The sequence below is a fragment of the Hemicordylus capensis genome, chromosome 2, assembly GCF_027244095.1.
Source record: "Hemicordylus capensis ecotype Gifberg chromosome 2, rHemCap1.1.pri, whole genome shotgun sequence".
NCBI classification, from domain to species: domain Eukaryota; kingdom Metazoa; phylum Chordata; class Lepidosauria; order Squamata; family Cordylidae; genus Hemicordylus; species Hemicordylus capensis.
Window position 1 is genome coordinate 258,580,152 of NC_069658.1, and position 25,590 is coordinate 258,605,741.

Below are 25,590 nucleotides of genomic sequence, written 5' to 3' on the forward strand. Positions count from 1 at the left end.
CATCCTTCCCCATCTGCCCCTGTCCATCGTCTTCATCCTTCCCCACCCATCACCTGACCTCCATCTTCATCCTTCCCCACCTGCCCACTGCCCATCTTCTTCCTTCCCTGCCCGCTGCTGCCCGCCGCCATTTTTTTTGGTCGGCACCATTCACCGCCATTTTTTTGCCTGCCAGCCAGCCAGCTGCCACCACCATTTTCTTCCCCCTCCCCATCCCATGGCTATCTGGCAGCTCTCCAAACTCTCACGAGAGCTGCCACACATGGGATTAGCCACACGTATGCCTTAGAGAAATATATATAAAGAAGATAGGTCTATCAATGGCTACTGGTATTGATGGATACAGGCTACCTCTGAATCAGTACTAGTTGCAGGGGAGCAGTAGCGGGAGTGGGGGCATGTCTTCATCTTCTGCTTGGGGACTTACTTCCCAGAGGCAGCTGGTTGGCTACTGTGGGAAACAGGATGCTGGATTAGGTAGACCTTGGGCCTGATCCAGCAGGGCTGTCCTTATGTTCACAGGCCATGCTAGCAAGGGTGTTGGTATACAAGCACTCTTGGACCATGCCAACAAGGCAAGCAGTGGTGGCAGAGTTCACGTCATGGGGCGCTATACGAAGAAAGAAGAGGTGTGCTCCAGTGGGGCAAGGAGGGGGAAAGGATCAGCGTGCTTCAGTAGAGCGGTGGCAGCAGGAGGCACCTGTGATGGTGGAGGGGGCAGTGCTTGCTGACCCCTGCGTCCCTCCTTGCACTCACACCTGAGGCAACCGCCTCATCCTACCAGCCGTAGATGAAATTAAGGCTTCAATCCTACCCTGATTTACTATGTTGCATTGCAATCAATGGCACCACCAGCCTTTACTTAGTGCTGGCATCAGAGGTTGGCATCCTTTTGGCAGCTGCAATAAGCCCTCCAGTCCAGGATCACTGCCAGTTCCTGCCCCTTCCGATCCTTACCCCTTATAGGCCCTGTATCTATAAGCTCTGCAGCAATGGCAATAGAGTGACTGTCAGCTGAGAGACCCTGTCAGCTACCTCTTTCCTCTCATCCCATCTGCAAATGGGAGCTGGAGGAAGCTCTGTCGTTGCCTTCTCAGAACACATCAACGCCCTTTGGAGAATGACAACATAAATCCCTCGCAAACCTTGGAGAGGCAATCAAGGTAGGAAGGAGCCCATGGAGAACACCTTGTCAAGGGCCCCTTAAACCTGAACCTAGCTCTCTGTCTTTTTTTGACACCTGTGCCCGTTGAGGCACCCATTTGCAAAGTGTTGTATCCAAAAGAATGTTGAGGACTCTCCAGCCCCCACCTGTTGCCCTTCTCCCCTCATTTATAACCTAAACTTTGGCCTGGTTTGGATGATACTTTCTAACCAATCCTGTTCCCCTCTGATTAAGACATGTATGTGTCATAAGTGCACATATCTTCTTCTAGTGGGGGTGAGGTTCATCTAAACTTCCCCCTATATGTATTCCAAATACTATAAAGTAGAATTTGGAGTACATGTAGAGGGGCAGTTTGGATTAACTACTTTCCCATTCGATAAAGGAATGGTGCACTGGTGGAGAGAGATATGTGCACCCATGGCTTAATCAAGTGGGAATGGGGTTGGCTGGAAAGTATTGTTTGAACTAAAAATAAGGGGGAAAGTTGCTTGGAAAACCGTAAAGAAATAAAACATAAATGGCATTTGCCTGTAACAAATTCACCACCACCACCTTTTAGATGCTATGTCAGTTCATTCTGTTTGCCCCAGCTTTTAATGGCAACTAGGATTCATTGGCTGGGACTGGTTTTTATCTGTATTTGCACTGCTGTTTCCTCCATGTGACATTTACTGTTTGAAAGCTTGTTTTGAACACCTCTTTTTTAAAAGAGTTTTTTCCCTCTGATGTTTTAGAAAAATGATTTTACACTATCTTCATTGGACTTGTAAGCTGTGCTGTGAAGACTTTTATACTAGGAAGGCATGGTAGAAATTCTTCAGATAAATACAGACATTCTTTCTGATACATTCTGAATAAACATGGAAAGGCTTAGGCTATGACAATAGCACTCTACCCCCTTTACTTAAAAAAAAAAAAAAAGATACAGAGATAAAGCAGGAAAATACCATCCCCACCCCCAGGCTCAGACTGAAACCTTTGCTTCATGTGATTTCATGACCAAAGGGTAATCATGAGCCCAAGTTAAGGTTGCCTTTTGGTGCCTTTTTATAGCAGTTTGTTATTCTGCAGGAATTAGAAGGTGATAGTGTTTACTTCCATGCCATCATGGGCATATGCAGAGGGGGGGAAGGTGCCCCCCCCCAGATTAATGGCTGAATTAATGTAGAGCAGCAGATGCCTTTATTTATGTACTTATATGTTTATACTTTGTACACGCTCATGCACACACACACAATGCCCATGCCTGCTATTAAAAACATTGCCTAGTAAATTCTGCAGATTAAGCTGCGATTAAACACACAGGAGCAGGTCAGAGATGGCCATGTTGAGGAAGTCTGTACAGCAAAGCCACGTAATGACTCAGTGGGGAAATGCTTGACTATCAAGCAAGAGGATGCCAGTTCGAATCCCCGCTGGTACACCTATATCGGGTATCAGTGATATAGGAAGATGCTGAAAGGCATCATCTTCCACTTGTGCGGGAGGAGGCAATGGTAAAACCCTCCTGTATTCTACCAAAGACAGCCACAGGGCTCTGTGGGTACCAGGAGTCGAAAACGACATGATGGCACACTTTACCTTTATACAGCAAAGGGTTTCAGATTTAATGTTTCTCTAGGCCACAGGGGAGCAGAGACACAGACACAGGAACCAGACCTTGTAACAAACCCAGATGCTAATTATCACAGGGCCAAATAACCAGTTATATCATTGGGCTCATTCACTTGAACATTATTCACACATTATGTTCAGTGTATATACAATCTGTGCAGTGTATGCACATACAAATAACTCAAGTATGTAGTACACCACTCTGGGCTCCTTGGAGGAAGAGTGGGATATAAATGTAAAATAATAATAATAAAATAATATTTGAATGTTATGTAACTGTGATGGCGGGTGCAGCTGTGGCTGGCAGGGATGTGCATAGAACCGGGCGGGGGAGGCTCGAAGGCGGGGGTGGGGGTGCTGCTTTAAGGGAGGAGGAGGGTGCACTTACCCCTCCCGCTGCTTCCTCCCGCCAGCGCTCCGTTTTTGGCAAAGTCCATGGGGCAGCAGCATACCTCCCTGTCGCCCCGTTTACTAGAACTAACCAGATGTATCTGATGCAACAGGGTGGCAGGCAGGTACGCTGCCGCCCCAATGGACTTTGCCAAAAATGAAGTACCGGCGGAGAAAAAGTGGCAGGAGGTGTAAGTGCACCCTCCCCGACCCTTAAAGCAGCACCCCTCGCCTTCGAACTGGCGGAACCACCCGCTACTCAAACAGGTGCACATGTTCCGTGCACATCCCTAGTGGCTGGCAGGCTTGGGCACCAGAGCCTGCCAATTATGGAAGTGCCTGCCATCAGGGTTAGTTTACCTCTTCAGACAAACAGAGCTGCAACTGTGAGCAGCGTGGAGCTAGGGGTGAGTGATAGGCTGAGGAGGGACTTCCAGACCCGCTTTCACGGTTGTAAGTGTGCACAGCAGGGTTTTGTATAACATCCAAATAGAGCTATAGTTATTTGCACATTATTTATTTACTTACTTACTTACATTTATATCCCGCTCTTCCTCCAAGAAGCCCAGAGTACTACATACTTAAGTTTCTCGTTACAACAACCTTGTGAAGTAGGTTAGGCTGAGAGAGAAGTGACTGGCTCAGAGTCACCCAGCATTATGTTCAATACATGCATAGCAGCAGCATACCTCCTATCTGTTCCCTGTCTTTGAGGGGACCCTATACCCAGGTTCACTTTTAAAGGGCACATGGGCATAGCTACTGTTGGAGAAAATCTCCTCTACCGCTAGAGTTCTTTATAGGCAGGGGCCACACCGTCAGATTCAAAGCTTTATTGATCACGGTATACCAGGCTGTCTCCTAACATCGAAATGAGTGAGAAGGGACCCCACAAAATGGTGGTTACAGATTATATACTAAAGCCTTAATATATGCTAATAGAGTGAGGGAAAGATGCACCAATACATTGTCCATCTTCCAAACAGCATTGACCAATCACAGTTAACTAACAAGATGCATTTCTTCAGAGTTACTACACATGCTTTGCCTTGTACTACAGTAGATGCCATTGTTCAAAATCTGCACCTGCAGCATCTTAACAAATACCAGACAGTAATGGAGTGAGGCCTAGGCTGCAAACTTTGGTTCAAGTCTCCTTCTCTGATTTTCCCCCAACACTACCATAGAACAAGCGCAAGAAGAACAAATGTCCTCCCTGGCCCCTCAGGGGGGCTGACAGTTTGCCCTTTGCTCTTCTCTATGCCTCTCTGAAGAAGGGAAGGGAGCAGGGGCTCACCTTCACTTTTTGTCCCCGGGGCCCAATTCTTGTTAGGCTCCTGAGTGAATGCATTCACTGTACAATTATTTGTTCACAGGGTCGATTGGGATGATCCCTTGTCCGCCATCCCCAACACCTCTGATATGTGTAGCCACCTAATGACACAGCAGGGAAGTAACTTGCCTAAGGAGGAAGAGGTTGTCGGTTCGAATCCCCGCTGGTATGTTTCCCAGAACTATGGGAAACAGCTGTATTGGGCAGCAGCGATATAGGAAGATGCTGAAAGGCATCATCCCACACTGCAAGGGAGATGGCAATGGTAAACCCTTCCTGTATTCTACTAAAATGGTGGCGCAGTGGTAAAACTGCCGCCCTGTAACCAGAAGGTTACAAGTTCGATCCTGACCAGGGGCTCAAGGTTGACTCAGCCTTCCATCCTTCCGAGGTCGGTAAAATGAGTACCCAGAATGTTGGGGGCAATATGCTAAAATCATTATAAACCGCTTAGAGAGCTTCGGCTATAGAGCGGTATATAAATGTAAGTGCTATTGCTATTGCTAAAAAAGAAAAACAACCGACAGGCCTCTGTGGGCGCCAAGAGCCGACACCGACGCAACGAGTACAACGGCACAACTTAAAAACTTAAAACTTGCATTTGCTGCTACCTTTTGCTTTAGGTGGGGTGAGCAAGCTGCTGCCCAATCACACCTATGCTAAAATCAGGGATTTCCTATTCTTTTCCTCTTTTCCTATTTCCTATTCTTTTCTATGAGAAGCTGTTTCTGCACGACGAAGACGGGTGTGGGTACAGTAAAAACAGTAGCGAGAAAGGAAGTTCCGTCTCCAACTGAATTGTCACTTTAGTCATTTCATATCTCTATAGGAGAAAGGGGCGTGCGATGCCAAATCTATGGTGTAGCCTTGTCTTTCTCCTCTCTATGACCATCTCCTATTCCTAGACTTGTCACTGAATCTGGGACGCGCGGAGAGAGGCCGGACCGTTTACCCCCCCCCTCGACTGCCTGCAAACGAATAGTCCAATCGGGAGAAGAAACATCGTTCAATGGCAGCCCAACTGTCCAATGAAAATTACTTTCTTTAGCAGAGGCGGGACCGCTGGCAGGAGAGGTTGCCAGAGTCCAGCTCCTAGGCTGCTGCTTGGGGGGTGGGAGGGGGGGGGGAAGAAGAAACAAACAAACAAACGGACCCCCACCCGCTTTAGCAGAGCATCTTAAGCTGCCTTTGGTACGTTTGCGGGTGGTCGGGGAGGGGGTGGCATGAAGATTTAAAGGGAAATCTTCATGCCACCTCCTAAAAGGAAAGTTAGTTGGGAAATTGGGTTAAAAGAGGGCGATTTAGGGCTAGGTTGGGAGCGGGAGGGTCTTTTGGGCTTGGAGTAATACAAGTTAGGCAGGTGCAGTTGGTATTCGGAAAAGGGGGTTTCTTCAAGGGTTGCCGGTCTTCCAGGATTGGCCTGACTCTTGCAAGCAACCCTGGAGATTTAATATTTTGATGTTTTAAAAAGTGGATGGGGAGGGGAGGGGAAGGCTATAGGATTGCTAACTCTGAATGAAGCTATTCCTAGATTCATCTTATCCTGCAAGGGTACAGTATCATTTTTGATCAGTTATGACACAGCATCATTAATCTATGGAATGATTTGCCATGGGTTGTGGTGGTGATGGCCACTAGTTTGGATGGCTTTAAAAGCGGCTTACACAAATTCATGAAGGACATTTCCATCAATGGCTACTATTCTGGTGGCTGTGGGCCACCTCCAGCCTCAGAGGCACAATGAATGTCAGTTGCAGGGGAGCAACAGCAAGAGAGAGGGCATGTCCTCCAGTGTTCTCTTTAATTTTTTTCATCTGTTTGCAGAATGAGTTTTGTCCAGTATCAAGGCAGTGTGTGTGCGCACATGCATTCAGAGTGGGGACTTCCGGATTCAACTTGAGTGGGATCTAAAATTAACTGAGTGGTCATCAAAAAAGCATGTGAGCGCACGCACACGTGCACACACCTTAGAGGAAACACTGATGCCCTCACCTCTTGCCTGTGGGCTTACCAGAAGCATCTGGTGGGCCACTGTGTGAAACAGGATGCTGGACTAGATGGGTCATGGGTCTGATCCAGCAGGTCTGTTCCTATGTTATTATTTGTTATTGCAGAATGGATCAGACTCAGTTGTTGGATTGGGATAGGGAAGATGGTGCCGATTATTCCTCGGATGGGGCTGGTGACAATGGGAAGCCCCCCAAGCCTGTTGGGCGGCTCCACCTTCTGAGCAGCAAGTATGGGCCTGAGAAAGGTAAGGATGTTCTTTGTGAGCTTCCATAGGGACTTCCTGTGTCTTCATTCTATTTAATTTATTAATCTAGTCATTTATGTGCTGCTTTTCGATCCTAAAAAGGCCTTCAAGGTAACTTACAAGTCAGTTTAAAATTCAACGTTACTTGGATAACAAAAATAACTAATGAATAAAAATAATACTAAAACAAAAATCAACCAACTGCAAACAGAAAAGAGAATGCAAGGATACAAAGTCATGAAGTATGTGTGTTTGTGTGTGCATGTGGGGGTTTGAGAGGTAAGTTGCCCTAAATCAAATACCTGACCAAAAAGTGTTTCGCTGGTGTTTATAAAATTTCACAGTGAGTGGGCCAAGTGCGCCTAACAGGGCAGAATAACCTGGGTGCCCCAGCTAAAAAGTCCCTGGCGATATTATAATGCATTTAAATATCTGAGATGGTAAATTCAGGGTAGATAATGTGGTGTCTCTCCTATGAAGGAAAACACAATACACTGAAATGAACTTCTTATTTGCTGAACTGTGTAGACCAAGTGCCTGTAAGTCTCATCATCAAGGAGTAGCTGTTGAAAATGTGCCTTAATGGGCACTGATTTTGAAGATGGTTCACAGATGATATCTTAGTGAAAGGACATAGGAAGGAGGACAACCTGGATGGCTTTAAGTGGGGTTTGGATAACTTCATGGAGGAGAGGTCTATCATTGGCTACTAGTTGGAGGGCTATTGGCCACCTCCAGCCTCAAAGGCAGGCTGCTTCTGAGTACCAGTTTGCAGGGGAGTAACAGCAGGAGAGAGGGCATGCCCTCAACTCCTGCTTTTAGGCTTCCAGCAGCATCTGGTGGGCCACTTTGTGAAACAGGATGCTTTACTAGATGGGCCATGGGTCTGATCCAGCAGGGCTGTTCTTATGAGGCACTTTATTAGACAGATGGACTCAGACCACTAATGATGTAACCCTGAGCATATGTAATCTGGATGTAAGTCTCAGTGAAATCAGTGGATCTGAGTTCCTGAGGAAGCACACGTAGCATTGGAGTCCCAAGGTAGGTCATACCTCTGCTGACAATGCTGAGTCATTGTACGCTCTCTACATCTCTGTGGAACTGTGTATGTCATCCAGAATGCACCAGAGATAAACACCTCTCTGTGATTTAAAAGGGTGGCTTGCTTTGATGGAGGAGTGAGGTGCATTTATACTGCAGACCGTAATGCTGCAGAGACTGACATCTTTATAGATCCTTGGGCTTCATAATAAACCTGGCACTGCCTCACAGTAATGGCTTTAGTTATGTAGATTACAAGAAAAAGTACACTGACATGTTGCATTCCAAATCCAAAGAAGTATCATTAATGTATTACAATGTGGAGAATCTGTTTCATACACTCACGGAGGAGGGGCCAGTGCCAGAGCTCCTGCTTTGCATGCAGAAAGTCTCCAGCTCAATTCCTGGGCTGTCCAGATGCAACAGGAGATGATGCCTGCATCTCCAGTCACAGAGAGCTGCTGGCAGTCAGGGTAGACATTACTGAGCTTAAACGGACCAATGTCTGGCTAGGTACAAGGCAGTTTCATCTGTTCAGCTTGAAAAAAATTTCTTTTCTGTATTCGTGCAACTGTGAGTGAACCTTTTGCCATATCTTGATGAAAGTTTTGTCTCGGCCACATAAAATTGGCTTGTGGGCTGGGCCTAATCAGCAGACCATCAGGTTGGCCCATGCTTAGCTTATACGATCATCTGTCTTGGTGCAGAAGACATGGGGATTGAGCATTTCTGAGCTCTACAGGGGATGCTGACTTGCTTTTAAACTACTCTCAACCTCTGCTTTGCCCTTGGTTATGTAAACACCGGGTGTGCTTGTTTTGGATTAATGACATTTATATGTGTAAATAATAATAATAATAATAATAATAATAATAATAATAATAATAATAATAATAATAATTCGATTTCTATACCGCTCTTCCAAAAATGGCTCAGGGCGGTTTACAAAGAGAAATAACAAACAAATAAGATGGCTCCCTGTCCCCAAAGGGCTCACATTCTAAAAAGAAACTTAAGACACACACCAGCAACAGTCACTGGAAGTACTGTGCTGGGGGTGAATAGGGCCAGTTACTGCACGTACTTCTGATCTAGTGGATGAAAGCAGGGTAGGGTAGAGGTATGAAAAAACCAGACATTTCTGGAGTCCTCATCCATTCTTTTATCTTCCCTCCAGATTTCTGGATCTACCCTGGAGAGAATGTCATTGGTCGTCTGGAAAGCTGTCAGATATGTTTGCCTGTCTCTTCAGTTTCTAAAGCTCATGCTGTGATTGAGGTCCCTTCTTCTGATGGGCCTCACCTTTTATATGATCGGGATAGCCTGAACCGGACCCGGCGCCAGCGTATGGTGTTGATACCACAAGTCCGATACAGCCTTCAGGATGGGGACACCTTGCTCTTTGGTGATGTAGGCTGCCAGTATTTCATACTGGCCCCAGGCAGTACCTCTGACTCCCCTGATGACTCCATGGAGGTGCCACCTACCCAGCCGAGAGTGGATGCCAGTGCTTTGGTTATTGAGGAGACACCTGCACCAGGGAAAAGGAGGATGGGATTTGGAGGGATCCTGGTCCAGGATTCTGACAGGGAAGAGGAAGAGGAGGAAGCAGTGAACAAGGCAAGCAAACTCCAGCATCTCCCAAGGAGTGATGGTGAGTGAGGGGTGTGAAGGAAATGATATTCAGATTTAGGCCTCTTGCCATTACAGCTCTGGAACCTATGATATTATGGTAGACCACCCTGCCACAACAGTTAAGGCTGTGTTTGTGTAACTGTGAATCTGTGAGAGCACAGGAAAAGTTCAGAATGTAACACTGGGCACAACAATTGGAAACTTATTTGGATTCTTTTTCCAAAATAGTTTATTAAATTGAATATGAACATTAGTACAGATATAGAACATGGATAAATTGTATCCCCAAAACGTGATCTATCAGCCACTAGGATATAATTCTGTGAGGATTGATCATGACAGGTAGGCTTGAAAGTGTGTGGGGAATGGCTGCTGGAATCTCAGAAGCTTAAGAGGTAACTGAGTAAGATTTCCAGTGGTTGAATGTGGGCGGGGAGTGGGGGGCAGTAGGAGGGGCAGGCCTTCGGTGGCTTGCATAGTCCCCCCCCCGCCCCGCACACACAGTTAGTGAAACTAGAATAAAGTATGCAACATAGTAAAAAGTGTGGGGTAAGTTATGCAAAATTAGAGAAATTCTGCCAATCTGCTCCATCATTTATACAGGTTACAGGATCCACCTTTCCTTGGTGCAGAATTTGAATTGCAGATCTCAGAATGATGATGTTGTTGTTTTGCATGGAGTACACAGAACTCTGTCAATAATAAATTATATTATTTTTATATATAATTTTTCAACAAAAAATTTCAACAAAAAGTTCACAAAGCACTTTACAAGGCAAAAATAAAAAAATGATTCCCTGTTCCAAGGAACTCACAGTTTAAAACGAAACACAAACGAGACACCAGCAGCAGCCACTGGAACAGACACTGCGCTGGGCTGAACAGGGACAGTTGCTCTTCCACTGCTAAATGCAGGAGAGCCACCACGTTAAAAAGGAGCCTCTTTGTCCAGTAAGTAGGGGCTAATGGCATACCAAATGGGTGGTTTGCATGAAGGTTGTGGGGTGCTGATGAGGATCACCAGAGAGCAGGTTAGTGTGCACCCCCAAAACTTGTACTCTTCTTTTGATATAAAGGTAAAGTGTGCCATCGAGTTGGTGTCGACTCCTGGTGCCCACAGAGCCCTGTGGTTGTCTTTCGTAGAATACAGGAGGGGTTTACCATGGCCTCCTCCTGCGCAGTATGAGATGATGCCTTTCAGCATCTTCCTATATCGCTGCTGCCCGAGATAGGTGTTTCCCATAGTCTGGGAAACATACCAGCGGGGATTTGAACCGGCAACCTCTGGCTTCATAATCAAGTCATTTCCCCCGCTGCGCCATTATACACCTTATTTATTCAAAATATTTATACACTGCCCCTCCAGTACACTACTGCTCACAACATTAATAAAACAGATACAATGTAAAATAAAAGAATAGTAAAGTTAAACAAGTTAAAAGACCATGCTAAAACCACATTTAAAATTACAAATTTTTAAAGAAGTTTCAAATGGAATTGAAAGTTATTCAAAGCTGAGAACTATAAAAAATAATTATTATTAGTTATTGCACATTACCTGCACTGATTTGCATGTTTTGTATAAGGTGTACAATATTTTTTTAAGCTATAAGAAATTTGTTTGATAGTGACCTAGAATTTAGGGGGAAACTCAAATGTTGATTCACGGGGCTTGGAAAGAGCACTGGAACTCATGGAAAAATGGGAGGGGGCACAAGGAAAGGATGATGGGCTTTGCTCAGGAAAGAGTGCTTCCTCCTGGAATGTTCAGCATTCGGGTTTCTTAAAGCATATTCCTGTATTCTGCTTAAATCTCTCTCTCTCTCTCTCTCTCTCTCTCTCTCTCTCTCTCTCTCTGCATTTCCTTCATAAGCAAAGTGTGAGGCTTACATTAGCTAGAAATGTATAATAGGCTTGAAATGGGTTCTCCTTCTATTTCTTCCTAGCATTAGCAATACTCACACATGCACATAGACAGCATTTTTAGAATCTTATATGAAGATGCTGTTTGGCATAAGTTGGGTACATGTTTTCAGGGTTTTTTCAGTGGCCATGAAGGTTAGAAACTTGGATATTTGTTGTTTGGATGTTTAGTTTTTTAACTCTGTCACATGATTGAGGCAAGTAGATTGCTTGACAGTTGAGCTCAATGATTTGAGTTCAAGTAGGTTCAAAACACACAAAATGATTGATCACAAATGCGTAATTAACTTATGCCATTCACCGCCACAAGTTAGTGATGATGGTTGCTAATGTAGACAGCTTTAAAACAGGAGACAAAATTCATGGAAGATAAGTCTATCAAAGGCTAGCAGCCATGATAAGTAAAAGGAGCCTCCGTGTATAGTTGCAGTGTCCCTTTGAATACTAGTTACTTGGCCAGGCAACAGGGGAAGGCTATCTTCTTATCTTGCTTGTGAGCACCCTGAAGCAATGGCTGTTAGAAATCCCTTACCTCAAGATTCTTCACTTTAAGGCAGGGCTGCTCAACATTAGCGCCCCCCCCCCGTTTTTAGACTACAACTCCCATAATCCCTAGCCACAGCACTCAATAGCCAGGGATTATGGGGATTGTAGGCCAACATCTGTAGGAGGGCCGAAGTTGAGCAGCCCTGCTTTAAGGCCTGGGAGCCAGTAGTGGCATTTAGGGTCCCATCAACCCTAATTATTTATTTGGCCTGTGCAAATGTTCAGCTGAAGCTGAATACTCAGCACAGTCTCTCTGGCACCATCTTCCCGCTGTGCTGTGCTTTTCCCAGTGCAAGTGCTTCTGAAATGTAATGAAGAATTGTCACATTTTTTTCCAAAGAAATAAGACCTCAGATGTTTCCATTTTTTCTGTATGGGACTCGAGTAGGGCCTTTATGAGGGGGATCTTTATCTCTGAATCATCCAAAAGGAAGAAGGATCTACAAATGCAAAGGGACCGTATACTTAAGGAACTGAGTCGTTTAGAAACTCTCCATAAGACCAACCACTCTCAGGATATTTGGCAAAATATTAGAGAACTCCGAAAACAAATGGACCTTATAGAATCTAAAGAGCTATTTAAGAATATGACCTATGCGAAACAAAAAAACTTTGAAAAAGGCAATAAACCTGAAAAATTAATAGCCTATCAGCTGAGAAAGGAACAGGAAAAGAGAACAATAACGTCAATTTGGAATATGGCAATGAATTTGTTATGACTAATGATGCAATGTCAGAACAGTTCGTGGAATACCACTCTAAACTCTACAAAGAAGATAAGAAAGAACCACAAAGAATAAGACAATTTTTAGAAAATATACAAATAAAGCCTTTTTTGAAGAACATAAGAGCTGTCTTAATAAACCTGTATCTATGGAGGAAACTAAAGCGGCAATAATAAACCTCAAAAATAATTCGCCAGGAGCTGATGGCCTATCTCCACTCTATTATAAAAAGTTCCAAGAAAAACGTATTGGCCCTTTAACAGAAGTAATGAATGCAATATTATCCCACTATGCTTTACCTGTTTCTTGGCAAGAAGCATTCATTTCCTTAATCTACAAAGACGGGAAAGACCCAACTTGGCCTGAATCATATCGGCCAATATCTCTTCTGAATGTGGATTACAAAATTTTTACATCCATCCTTGTTGCGAGACTAAGAGGTTTTCTGTCTGAGGTAATCCACTCAAACCAGACCGGTTTTATCCCGAAACGGCTTATGAAAGATAACACAAGATTTGTTTTGAAAGCAATCGACAAAATAACTGCAACAGGTCCAAAAGCAGCTATGCTCTTCCTAGATGCCGAAAAAGCCTTTGATAATTTGGAATGGCCTTTCCTGTTTTCAGTTTTAGAAAAAATGAACTGTGGCTCTAATTTTCTATCCTGGATTCGCAGTATATACCAACAACAGTCAGCAAAAATAATAGTAAATGGGTTATTATCCCAAAAGTGTTATATTAACAAAGGAACTAGACAAGGATGCCCGCTCTCTCCACTTTTGTTTATACTCGCTCTTGAACCCCTGGCAGTTAAAATCCGGCAGGAGCAACAGATCTGGGGTGTTAATATTGGTGACCTAGAACATAAAATAAAATTGTATGCAGATGATGTACTCCTTACTGTAACACAGCTAGAAGATTCTCTTGACACACTGTTGACACAGATACATCAGTACAGTCTGGTCTCCGGTCACAAGATTAACAGGGATAAAACACAGATTCTGACTTGGAACCTTACAGAAGAGGAAATGGAAAATTTCACTAAGCTTTTAGGAGTACAAACAAAGAAGAAGCCAATAAAATACCTGGGAATAAATCTCACTAAGGATAATAAAGACCTGATTAAAAACAATTATATGCAAATCTGGAATTCTATCTCGGCTGATCTGGACAGATGGAAAAAGCTGATCCTTTCTTGGCTTGGGTGGATTTCGGCGATAAAAATGAATGTATTGCCCAAGATGAATTTTCTTTTTCAAATGATCCCTATAAAGATAGAAGATAGGATACTGAATAAATGGCAGAGTCAGCTTAACTCATTTATCTGGAACTATTAAAAAAACCCAGAATACGATTAAAGGTTATGCAAGATGTAAAGGAAAGAGGTGGACTAGGTGTTCCAAACTTGAAACTCTATTATCATGCCAGTTGTTTGACTTGGAGTTCAGAATGGATTATATCCCCCTACGGTTATCTTACTGGAATGGAAAGCTCTGGTCTTTCTAGAGGACTACATAACTATTTGTGGATTACAAGTTCAAGAAAAGATTTGGAGATCCAATATCATGCCATTAGGCAAAGTCTTTTATACGTCTGGGATAAATATAAAAAAATAAGTCCAAGGCTATCACCTTTGACCTTAATCTTGAATGTGTATTTCTATGAAGAGGAATCTTCGTACAAGTATACATCTTTGAGAGAGCACTCACATACTCTGCATAGTTTAATCCAATGCCTTGCCCAAAGTAAATCTTCTGAACAACCGCTGCTTTTTTCATCTTGGTTTCAACATGCCCAGATCAGTTTGATAGTACGGAAGGAGTTGCAGATACAGGGTGGTAAGCTCAGAGAATTAACTGACTATGAGGATCTCATTACTCGAAATACGGATCATCTGTTAGGTAGAATATACAAATTGTTACTGAGATATGACACAGAGTCTGAGCAGATTAAAGAATGCATGATAAAATGGATGCAGAATTTTAACAGATCAATTGATATGTCTGATTGGGAATATCAGTGGAAGATGATTGGGAATATCAATGCACTGGCTACCAGTTTGTTTCTGGGTCCAATTCAAGGTGCTGGTTTTGACATTTAAAGCCCTAAACAGTTTGGGCCCGGGATACCTGAGGGACCGCCTGCTCCCAAGGGTTGCTGCCCGCTTGACAAGATCATCTGAGGGGACTCTGCTCCGGGTGCCGACAATGAGGGAGGCTCGGTTGTCGTGTACGCGGGACAGGGCCTTCTATGTTGCTGCCCCCGGACTCTGGAATGCTCTCCCGGTGGCTATTCGCTCCTCAGTTTCCATCACAGCTTTCAGAAAAAATGTAAAATCTTGGCTTTTTGCCCAGGCATTTATTTGATTCTCTGCTGCTGCTCTTTATAATCTTTATTACTTTTATGCTTTTTGTTTTAAATTTTTAAATCAGATTTGTTTAATATCCCCCCACCCCCCACACTTAATATTTTAATTGTGTCTTTTTTACCATCTTGTGTTAAATTTTTTTTTGCTGTAAACCGCCTTGGGATTGCTTTAATGAAAGGCAGTATATAAATTTAACAATCAATCAATCAATAAGAGAAAATTGGTATAAGATGTTTTTTAGATGGTACATAACTCCTTTGATAATTAACAAAATAGATGATTCTATCTCGAAGAATAGCTGGAAATGTAACCAGCATCCTGGTTCATTTTATCATATGTGGTGGAGCTGTGACAAAGCTCAACTGTCCTGGAAGCTCAACTGTTCTGGAAGCAAATTCATTCATCACAAATCTTAGAGGTTATGCTTCCTTTTCTCCCAGAAATATTTCTTCTTAGTGAGACTAAACCTTACATTTCTTCTAAACTTAATGAGTTATCTATATATGATTACCGCAGCAAGGATTATATTCGCCACAAACTGGCGGGTACCTGTGATTCCCTCTTTAAACGACTGGTTTTTGAAGCTATGGGATTATGCATCAATTTTGAAAATCTCACCTTACAAGAAGGGTCTCTCTTCTGAGTCATTTATGTCTGTTTGGGAGCCTTTTATAAATTACAAGATTCAACCAGGTCTCCATTTGTTCCCAGTGTCGGGATTTGATTTATGATCTTCTGTGTACACAAGGCACAGTATAAAATACTGCAGAAAGGGGTGTTTTGCCGTTTGTTAACTCGGCGTTTTTATTGAAATGACTCTTTTTTTACTCGAAAGAATTGGTGGTTGTTTTTTTAAATCATTTCATCATCGTTAACTTGGCATTTTTAAAGAAATGATTTTTTAAAATAAAAATTAAATGATGTTTATAGAAATGATTATTTTTTACTCAATAGAATTGGCTTTTTATCATATCTGTAATTATGAAATGTTAGGTTGTTTATTTATTTAGTTATCAATCTATGGGCGGTGAAAAGTGTGGGAGGAGGTTGCTGTTTCTTTTCCTTTTTAAAAATTTGTATTGCTTGATATTTTCGAACACTATTGTTGTATCTCTCTTTTATCTACTTTTTATTTTGAAAATTAAAATTCTATTTAAAAAAAAAAAAAGCAATGCTCTGTCAGAACTCTAGAAGTAGAGATCCTTTCATCAGAAAGGCCATCATTTGAACTCGGGACCTTACAGATATAAGCCTGTGTTTTGCCACAGAGTGACAGCCCTTTTCTAAGCCTTAAGGCAGGAGTTCTCAAACTTAGATCCTCAGATGTTATACTACAACTCCCATCATCCCTAGCTACAATGGCCATTGTAGTGCAGGAGGGGAGTTGTAGTTATAGTGCAAGAACATCTGAGGATTCATGTTTGAGAATCTGTGCCTTAAGGCAGTTGTGGCTGGTAGTTTAGGAAAATCTCCCCTCTCTCTTCTAGCTATTTCTCTTACTTTCACCTGTCTCTCTCACTAGGGTCTTATTCCTCCATCAAAGATGGCACTGAAGGGCGTTTGAATGTGGCCTCTTCCATGTTCTCTTCCCCCTCTGCTACTGTTGTGCCTGAAAGGTATGTTTTATTCTAGCTGTGTGCTTGGGGAGAGGGTTAAGAGCCTGGGCAGCTTTCTTCTCTGGAAAAGAAAAAGAGTACAAGTTTGGGGAAAGGTTAGATTCATTCATGGAGGGAGAAGCCTATAGATGGATAAGAGCCATGATAGCTGGGAATGGATCCCCCATGTCCAGGGGCAGTATGCTTTTCAGAGCAGATGCAGAGGCCTGTCAACAATCGCAGTCTAGTTTGTGCTGCCCTGCAGCTGATTGCCAAAGAAAGACCATTCTGATTGCCACCAACGAGAGCATCCCCACCCACAGTCCATGGCAAATAGCAGCAGTGGTGGGAAGGAGGGGGTGGGACTGAGCAGGTAGGAAGTAGAACCTTCCTATCCGGAGCAGGCTCCCACCCAATCACTTTCCCCTCTTCCTACCCACATTTTTACTTGCGCATGATCAAAAATCAGGAGCACACACGCAGCTCCTGAAGCTGGGAAGGCTGCTTGTCCTACGCAGTTTAGGGTTATGAGGAGAAGCCTTAAAACTCATCTGACTGATGTCTTTAATCAGGTGACAATTCTTGGTGATGGGGTAGAGGCATCCAGTGACTTATTGCAGGCTTAAACTTTCCTGTAAATTTTCCTTGGAGTTTATTTGTCTCCCACAGTGATGAAGAAAGCGAGGAACCCTCAGGCAGTGGCCCATCTGGCCCCTCCCTGCGCTTGTCCTTTGACAGCCCTGTGGCTGAACCAGGCCCTTCAGAGAATGGTGCCGCTGCTACCCCTTCAAACCAAGAGAGGCATCCTGCAAGAGCTGCAGAGATTGAAGCGAAAGGTCCTTCAGGTGATCCGACAGCTAAGGAGCAGGGAGCTTTAAAAGATCCTATCCCTATAGACATCCACCTAGACAGTGATACGGATGTGGAGGATGAGGCGGAAGAGGGTAGCACCTCTGAAATACCAGTGTCGCGAGACTTGGTGAAAGAGAACCATGCCTTGGAAGTGGGCAGTGACACCGACACAGAAGAACCTGTGGCAGCCAATCCAGATGTTGGCTGTCAAAAGGACCACCACACTGCAATTGATGTTGGCAGTGACACTGATGATACAGATGTGGAGGAGGCAGTAGAAAGCGCAGGCCCTGCTGAAAATGGGGGTGGCGATACAGATGTGGAGGAGACAACAGAGCATCCAAGTGCTGCATCTTTCAAAAGCCGTGAGAGGAACCACGCAAATGAGGACAGCTGCAAAGGTGTGGAAGGGGCAGGAGACAATCCAGATGTTGCACATGCCAAAGACCATCCGCCTGATGAGAGTGACACAGATGCAGAGGAGGCAGCAGATGATCCCAGTGTGTGTCTGAGGACCCAACGGCCTGCTAAAAATGAGGACAGTGACATAGATATGGAAGAGACCCCTCCCAAGGGGGAGAATCCGGATGGATCTCTGAAGGCCCATAAGGCTGTTGGGGATAGTGATGCTGACACAGATGTGGAAGGGGCTAACTTGGAGACAGAGGACCCAGATGTTGCTATTCCTCATGGCCTCCACTCCACAAGCTGTAAGGACAGCAGCGGCGATGTGCAAGAGATCCCCAGCAAGGGGATTGCGCTGCACGGTGACAGTTACCCAAGTGAAGATTCTGGGTGTGACAATGTTCAAGAGACGAAGCATCCTAGCCCTGAACTCCAGAGGAGTCAGCGAGCCTCCAGTGAACAGCCCAGGACCTTAAATGTGAAGGAACCCATGGAAGGCCCTGAAATTGTAGAGGATCTGACTGCTCTGCCTCAAAATCAACACCTGCCCATGCTCTCTGTGGATAGTGATACAGATGAAGAGAAGGCTGGTGAAAATCCAGATGTGGACTCAAAGGGGAGCCCCAAAACTGCAGATGCTGGGCCCAGTGGAAGAGAGAGGGAGAGCCTTCTTGAGAATCCAGCGTTGGGACCCCAGAAGGGCTCTGAATCCAGAAACGATGGGGACAGTGATACAGATGTGGAAGCCACTTCACCATCTCTTAAGGAACCTGTGGCTCATGACAGTGATACGGATGTGGAGGAAGTGATCACACTGTTGCCAGGGAAACCCTTGGAAGAGCAAGACACTCAGTTAGTCCCTGAGAGATCTTGGGTGCCTGGGGAGAAATCGGCTAGCTCTGCAATAGAACTGAGAGTCTGCCATGAGCCTTACAAAGAAGATGAAGATACTGATGGAGAGGGACATGCATCCCACCCAGAAGATGAGAGCAACACTGATGGAGAAGGTAAGAGGGAAAGGAAGGCAGGTTTCTAATCTCTACCTGCTTTTTTTGTATTCTTAGTCGATTATTTATAGCCCATCCTGGGGGTCCGGTTAGTAAAGCAAGATGTGGATCAGATTTGAGTGCCGTTATGCCACTTACCTACATCTCTGTGGGAAATTACCTGGGAGTAATGTGGCAAATGCAGTGGAACTATACCTGTGCAATTGTTCAGGGTCTTGCAAAAGTCTGGTGGCTTTGAGAGGTTATAGCAACAGTTTGGAAGCAGTGCATCCTGGGATATAAGATTTAGTTGTCCGTATCCTTTCACTTCCTCTCTCTATTCTCTTCCTTCAGATGATGCTGACCTGCTTCTCCAGGCAACACAGTGTTACCTACCTGCTGAGGCTTTGCCTCCCAGGGCTGAGAAGGCTGGGAATACTACAGCAGCCGGTGAGGGATGTTGCTGGGCTCCTGGGTTCTCCAACAGAGGAGTGGGATCTACCAATCTAAAGCCAGCAGGGGTTCAGAGTCCAGGATTCCTAGGTTTTCCAAGGGGAGAATTGATTAGAACATATCAGATTGGAAACTGCAGCCTTTAGAGTCTTTGCAGATCTTATGAGAGGAGAGCTGGTCTTGTGGTAGCAAGCATGACTTATCCCCTTAGCTAAGCAGAGTCTACCCTGGTTGCATATGAATGGGAGACTTGATGTGTGAGCACTGCAAGATTTCCCCCCCAGGAGATGGAGCTGCCCTGGGAAGAGCAGAAGGTTTCACGTTTCCTCCCTGACTTCTCCAAGATAGGGCTGAGAGAGACTCCTGCCTGCAACCTTGGAGAAGCCGCTGCCAGTCTGGGTAGACAATACTGAGCTAGATGGACCTATGGTCTGACTCAGTATATGGCAGCTTTCTATGTTCCTATGAGGTCTTGCTTGCGTGGTCTAAGCACTAGCCCCAGCCAGTCATTGGTGGCTCTGTGTTCCCTGTCCCAGTATTATGGAAGGGGGCACGGATAGTCTTGTGGGTCTGCTTTGAACATACTGGGGAAGATCTGTGCTCTTGCTCTGGAGGGCAGGAGCACACAACCCTTGTAGGGGGAAATTAAACAAGAAGAACTGAGGGTGGATGCTGGAGGGGAAGTAACTAAAACAGTGGACCACTTGAATGTGGCACAGACGGAATGAAGAGAATTGTGTTAGTCTAGAAAGGGCCTTAATTTCTTGGGGTGAATTAGGTAGGGCTCTGAATAAGATCTGGTGGGTCACAACCGGAGTGGGGTGGGAGGGCATGAAAGGATCAGTGTCTTGACTCCCTCCCTGAAGTTTCCCTTTAAACTGGAGCCACTCATCCCTCAAATTCAGTGAGGTCATTCAGAGGTTCGTTGAAGAATAATACCTTCCCTATTTTTGCCACTCTCTGTTCTCCCCCTTCCCACCTCTTCAGACTCCAGTTGTGCCCTGGAAGAGGAACCCACTCAGATGTTTGACTTTAGACCCCCCTCTGCGCCAGCCAAGTTCCAGCCTGGGAGAGGTGAGCTTATTTTTGTCCTGTCCCCACAGGCTGCTTCCCCTATAGTTGGGTTTGCTCTCTGGTGCTCCACTGGGGGTGGGGAGTGAGTTACCAGCTGAGGTGGGATCGGGTACAGCTGATTCATCTAGATCAGGGATTCTCAGTGTTGGGTCCCCAGGTGTTATTGGACTTCAACTCCCATAATCCCCAACCAAAGACCACTGGGGCTGGGGATTATGGGAGTAGAAGTCCAAAAACATCTGGGGACCGAACGTTGAGAACCCCTGATCTAGCTGGTTCTTCTGGTCTGCCACATGGGCTAACAGAGATGAGTATAGTCTGTGGCTGGACTTGCTCCTGAATCTCTCAGCCACTCGCCTCTCTTGCATTGAATCATCTGAGAACTCTTTACTAGAATGAGCTCCTTAGGTTTTGTGCATATTTTCCTGCTTCCCAAGATGGTACAGGGGCTGCACCTGAGATGAAATTTAGATGAGGTGTATTTGTGTGAGCAAGTGACGTGTGTGTGTTTATTTTGTGTGTTTTGGTGGCGAGGTCAACTGCCACCAGGATCAGCCCTGCAGCTTGAAGCAAATCACTTGGCGTGGCAGATTTGGAGCCATCCCCACTCCTTGCTCACCTGTGCATTGGCTGGCAGCACGACACAGCCACTAGCACCCCTCTAGTCAGCCCAGCTTTAGCCATTGGCAAGCCCTCCTCTCCCTGCCTCCCCTTCTGCTTCCTCTTCTTCCTCCATGGCTTCAGTTCAACTCAGCAGTGAAGAGCAGGGGCAGCACAGCAGAAAGAGATGGGGTGGGTGACAACTGTGCTTGTGCAGGGGGAAATGGGATGGCATTTGGCACTCCAGGTCAGGTGTGTTACCTCCCTTTGTCGCTTCCTGTTTTTCATAGCCTCTGTGATGTTGTTGGAAACTCTCCTGGGAGTTTCCTGAATGTTCCATGTGAGACAGTCAACTGTAGGAAGAAGTAATAGTGATGGGAGGACTATTTTGTTTGGGTTACCAGGTGCCCTGGGTTTTCGAAGAGCAAAGTGCTAGGGGAATTTGGGGGAATGGATACTGAAAGTCAAGCACACACATGCACACTTGATTTCTCTTTTGGATCAATGGAGTTCACTGATGCCGACAATGTTTGGCAGCCGAAGCGGCCTAGAGGACCAAAGGCTGTTACCAACGCTGAAACCATGAATGCAGTCCCTCAGGCTTCCATTGATACGTCTCCCTGCTTTGTGTTCCTTTCACCCTGTGCCTGCTCTTCTGTCACCATCCCTATGTGCAGGAGGACCATCTCTCTCCTCCCCTTCTTTGCCTCACTGGAGAAATTGGAAGGGATGGTTGCCTAGCAACTACACTCCTTTCCTCGTATTTCTTTTCCATACCATGCAAGGCATTAGAAACATGTGCCCACATGCTCCTTTCAAGGTGCTCCTCCACCTGTGCTGAAGGAGATACCTCCTGTCCCTGGCTAGGCATGCCACAGATTTCTTACCTCCTGTACCATTGGCTGCCCATGGTCTAGTGGGTAGTGGAAAGGTTTCTAGCTCTTCTCTTTTTTTCTTGTGAAAATATAAAGAGAAGCATGCCAGCAGTATTCTGCCCAGTTGCTCAGTATGGGAGAAACCAGTTCCTCTCTTCCAGTATTCTGGCTGATGAGTGCAAAGGCACTAGGATAACTGACAAGCATTGTATTGTAATAGAATGTGAAGTATATATTATAATTGTTGTAAACTGCCCTGGGAATTGTTGATTAAAGGCAGGTAGCTACATGTTTGAAATAAAGAAAATACAAAAAATACTGTTTGTTACAGTTAGGGGTGTGTCCGAACCTGCTGGGGCAGCCATGGGCAGGGATCAGTTCCTTTAAAAAGCAGGTCCGTGCGTGGCCTTTGGAAAGTGGGCGCCATGTCTGAAAAAGTGGTGGGGCGGTTGAAGAGTAAGTAAGGACCTGCTTACCTGCTTCTTAAAGGAACAGATCCCTGCCCCACTGAACTGGTTTGAATGTGGGCACCTGAGCCAGTTTGGCGTTTCCCTGAGGAGGTGCCGAACCGGTTCAGCCACATCCCTACTTACAGTTGAATCACCTTTAAACCTATTAGGCAACCTGTGCCTAAGTTCCAACTCATTCTCCACCATCCACTGTACACTTAAGCCCCCTTACTGCAGTATGTCTCTGGGGGGAAGGGTGTACAGGAAAGCTAGAGTTTTGCCTTATTGTAAGCATTTGGGGTGGATTACAAAACTACTTAAGAACAGAAAGGGGGGGATGGATAGCTATTGCAAAGATCAAGAAAAAACACCAGTACCAGAATAATTTGTATAATAAAAAATTGCTATTTTGAAAACAGCACAGCTTTAAAACAGAAAGCCAGGTCTTTTGTTGAGGTCTTCTGTGCAGTAGTCCGAGGAATGCAATCTCTAGTGGCTTGTCCCGAGGCAATATATGAAGTGGGTCTGCTGGGATACACTTTTTACCTTTTCTCTTTACGTTGCCTTTGTCCCACACAGCCTGCAGCTCTCCCTTGAAAGATGATGATTCGGATCCAGATGTGTACATGCTAGAAGCAACTCAGCCATTCTGTAAGGAGCCTGGGCAGCTCTCTGAAGAGGCCACACAAGCCTTTGTTGCTGAAGAGGAGGAAGATACGGAACTGATTTCCCAGCACCCGCCTGAAGGGGAAGACCTCTCTGAGCAAACAGCTCGGACTTTAGTTCCAGTTGTGGCCACTAGGGTGCAGCAGGCTGGCAGCCTCACAGGAGCTAGCACTCAACCCTATTCCATAGTGTTGACCTCTTCCGAGCCTGTCTTACAATCAGCAGGGGGTTCTGCTGCAGAGGAACCCCAGGAGGCAGAGGAAACACAACCTGTTTGTTCAGTGCCAATTCTCCCTGTTAAGGGTAGTGAGCTGTTGGTGCTACAGAAGGGAGAGAAGGTCTCCACAAGCCAGGAACAGGTGCTTGTGAGAACGCCTGAAGATGGAAGCACTGCCGAAATCTCACAGTCACAGAGAGGGGCAGGTGAGCCACAGGGTTGGGACTTGGGTGGGCATTGTTTTATAGCACAGACAGAACAAATACATGCGAAGTTATGTGGTCTTGAGAAGAGAGGGACCTGTCTCCATATCGTGTTCACTGATCCTAGCAACTTGCCTACCCCACGTTGGCCTTTTCTTAAGCATCTTTGTGCTCAAAGAAGAAGGCACCAGGATAGGTTCTAGATGGAGGATTTGATTCCTCAGGGATCAGGTACCAGACATCCTCAAAGCTACACAGGGAACTGGACCAGTTCCCAAGCTCATCTTTGCTAGTTCAAATAGCAGGCCCAGTGGGGCCAGCAGGGATAGCGTGGTCCACACCAACTGTTTTAGTGGGATTTGTGTGCAGAATCCTGCACAGTTGCATGCCTTCCCCCCACCCATTCCTCCAAATGCTGCATTTTTGTAGCATAACGATGCGTAACCAATGGTTTGAGAAGTTGCCAACTGAATCCAGCCTAAAAGTGCTATTACTGAAGCACCTAAAAGCCAGCAGCCAACGCTCTCTCCTCTCCCAGAATTCTGTCATGATCAGGAAGCAGAATCCATAATGACATTATGCAAATGAGAGAACACACTTGATTCTCATTTTCTGCGGATCACCAGAGACATAGGAACATAGGAAGAACATAGGAAGCTGCCATATACTGAGTCAGACCATTGGTCTATCTAGCTCAGTATTGTCTCCACAGACTGGCAGCGGCTTCTCCAAGGTTGCAGGCAGGAATCTCTCAGCCCTATCTTGGAGAAGCCAGAGAGGGAACTTGAAACCTTCTGCTCTTCCCAGAGTGGCTTCATCCCCTGAGGGGAGTATCTTACAGTGCTCACACATCAAATCTCCCATTCATATGCAACCAGGGCAGACCCTGCTTAGCTATGGGGACAAGTCATGCTTGCTACCACAAGATCAGCTCTTCTCTCTGCACATGGAGCATGTGTAGCCTCTACTCCAGGGCTATATATGGGGATGCTGGGAGTTGTTGTTCAGCAACATCTGGAGGAACCCTGGTTGGGTACCACAGCTCTACTCCAAAGGTGTCCCTGAGACCACCCCTTTCTTTTCTTCCTTATAAGGGAATAGTTGCCACTAACGCCAGTGGGGGGAAATAAGGCACTGCCCTTGGGGTTAATGGTGTTGGTGGAGCAAAATCTGCCCTCCTTGCTGATGGAGATGTTGCAGTTCATTGCACACATGTGCATGTTTGCATGATCCTTGTGGTGTGTTGTGCCACATCTTCTCCCTCCCCCCACCCATACACCCCACCTTTCAAAATGTTGGACATTTGGCTAGACTCATTATTTGAAAGCCTGTTCCTAAGTTTTTGTCACACTGGTATATGAAGGCTATAGGCCACCTCCATCCTCAGAGGCACGATGCCTCTCAATACCAGTTGCAGGGGAGCAACAGCAGGAGAGAGGGCCAAATCTTGCCTCTGGGCTTCCCAGAGGCATCTGGTGGGCCACTGTGTGAAGCAGGATGCTGGACTAGATGGGCCATGGGCCTGATCCAGCAGGGCTGTTCTTCTGTTCTTGTGACCAAGAAATGGAATCCAAAGTGATGCTGTGCAGGTAAAAGCAGATGTGATTGTCAGCGGCACCCTTTTAAGGTTTGTTAGACAGTTTGCAGTGTGGGCCATGGTTGGGAGGAGACTAAATTTGCTTTTTGCTCCCATGAACATAGGCAGTTGCTTTATAGCGAGTCAGACCACTGGCATATTTACTCAGTATTGTCTATGCTGACTGGCAGTAGGTTTCCAGGATTTCAGAGAAGAGTCTTTCCCAGCCCTACCTGGAGATGCCAGGGACTGAAAGCAGGACCTTCCGTGCTCCTCTGTTGCCCCACTGTTTTCCTGGGCATTGCTGTTCAAAAGGCCATGTGACCTGCAGCTGCAGTGCTGCTCCTAGCAGCCTGCGCACAGCGTTGGCACACACATGGTTGGAAAAGTGGTGGGGTGGCGGAGAAGCATGGAAGGTCCTGCTAACCTGCTTTTTAAAGGAACCGACCCCCACCCCACTGAACTGGTTCGGCGCTTCCCTACTTGGGACCTTCTGCACACAAAGCAGATTCTCTGTCACTGAGCTACAGTCCTTCCCCAGGCTCCAGAGTCACCAAGGCCAAGAATCGTGTCTGCGAGGGTTTTCATGTACTTTCCCCCTTTATAAATCAGGGTATGTCATTCATGCCTGTATGGAAGA

General features: G+C 45.5%; 1 protein-coding gene across 3 annotated transcripts in view; it reads left to right on the plus strand.

The window, feature by feature from the left end:
• Nucleotides 1-5,497: 5,497 nt before the first annotated feature.
• Nucleotides 5,498-25,590, plus strand: part of MDC1 (mediator of DNA damage checkpoint 1) — a 28,236-nt gene continuing 8,143 nt past the window's right edge. The window contains exons 1-8 of one of the 3 annotated variants that reach the window (XM_053300549.1): nucleotides 5,498-5,696; nucleotides 6,620-6,759; nucleotides 8,981-9,457; nucleotides 16,522-16,615; nucleotides 17,264-18,858; nucleotides 19,192-19,287; nucleotides 20,278-20,364; nucleotides 22,868-23,377. In XM_053300549.1, coding sequence (XP_053156524.1) covers nucleotides 6,621-6,759; nucleotides 8,981-9,457; nucleotides 16,522-16,615; nucleotides 17,264-18,858; nucleotides 19,192-19,287; nucleotides 20,278-20,364; nucleotides 22,868-23,377 — 2,998 coding nt within the window. In that variant the 5' untranslated portion in view covers nucleotides 5,498-5,696; nucleotide 6,620. The remainder of the gene's footprint in view (nucleotides 5,697-6,619; nucleotides 6,760-8,980; nucleotides 9,458-16,521; nucleotides 16,616-17,263; nucleotides 18,859-19,191; nucleotides 19,288-20,277; nucleotides 20,365-22,867; nucleotides 23,378-25,590) is intronic. The other 2 variants (XM_053300546.1, XM_053300547.1) reach the window with 2 other exon arrangements.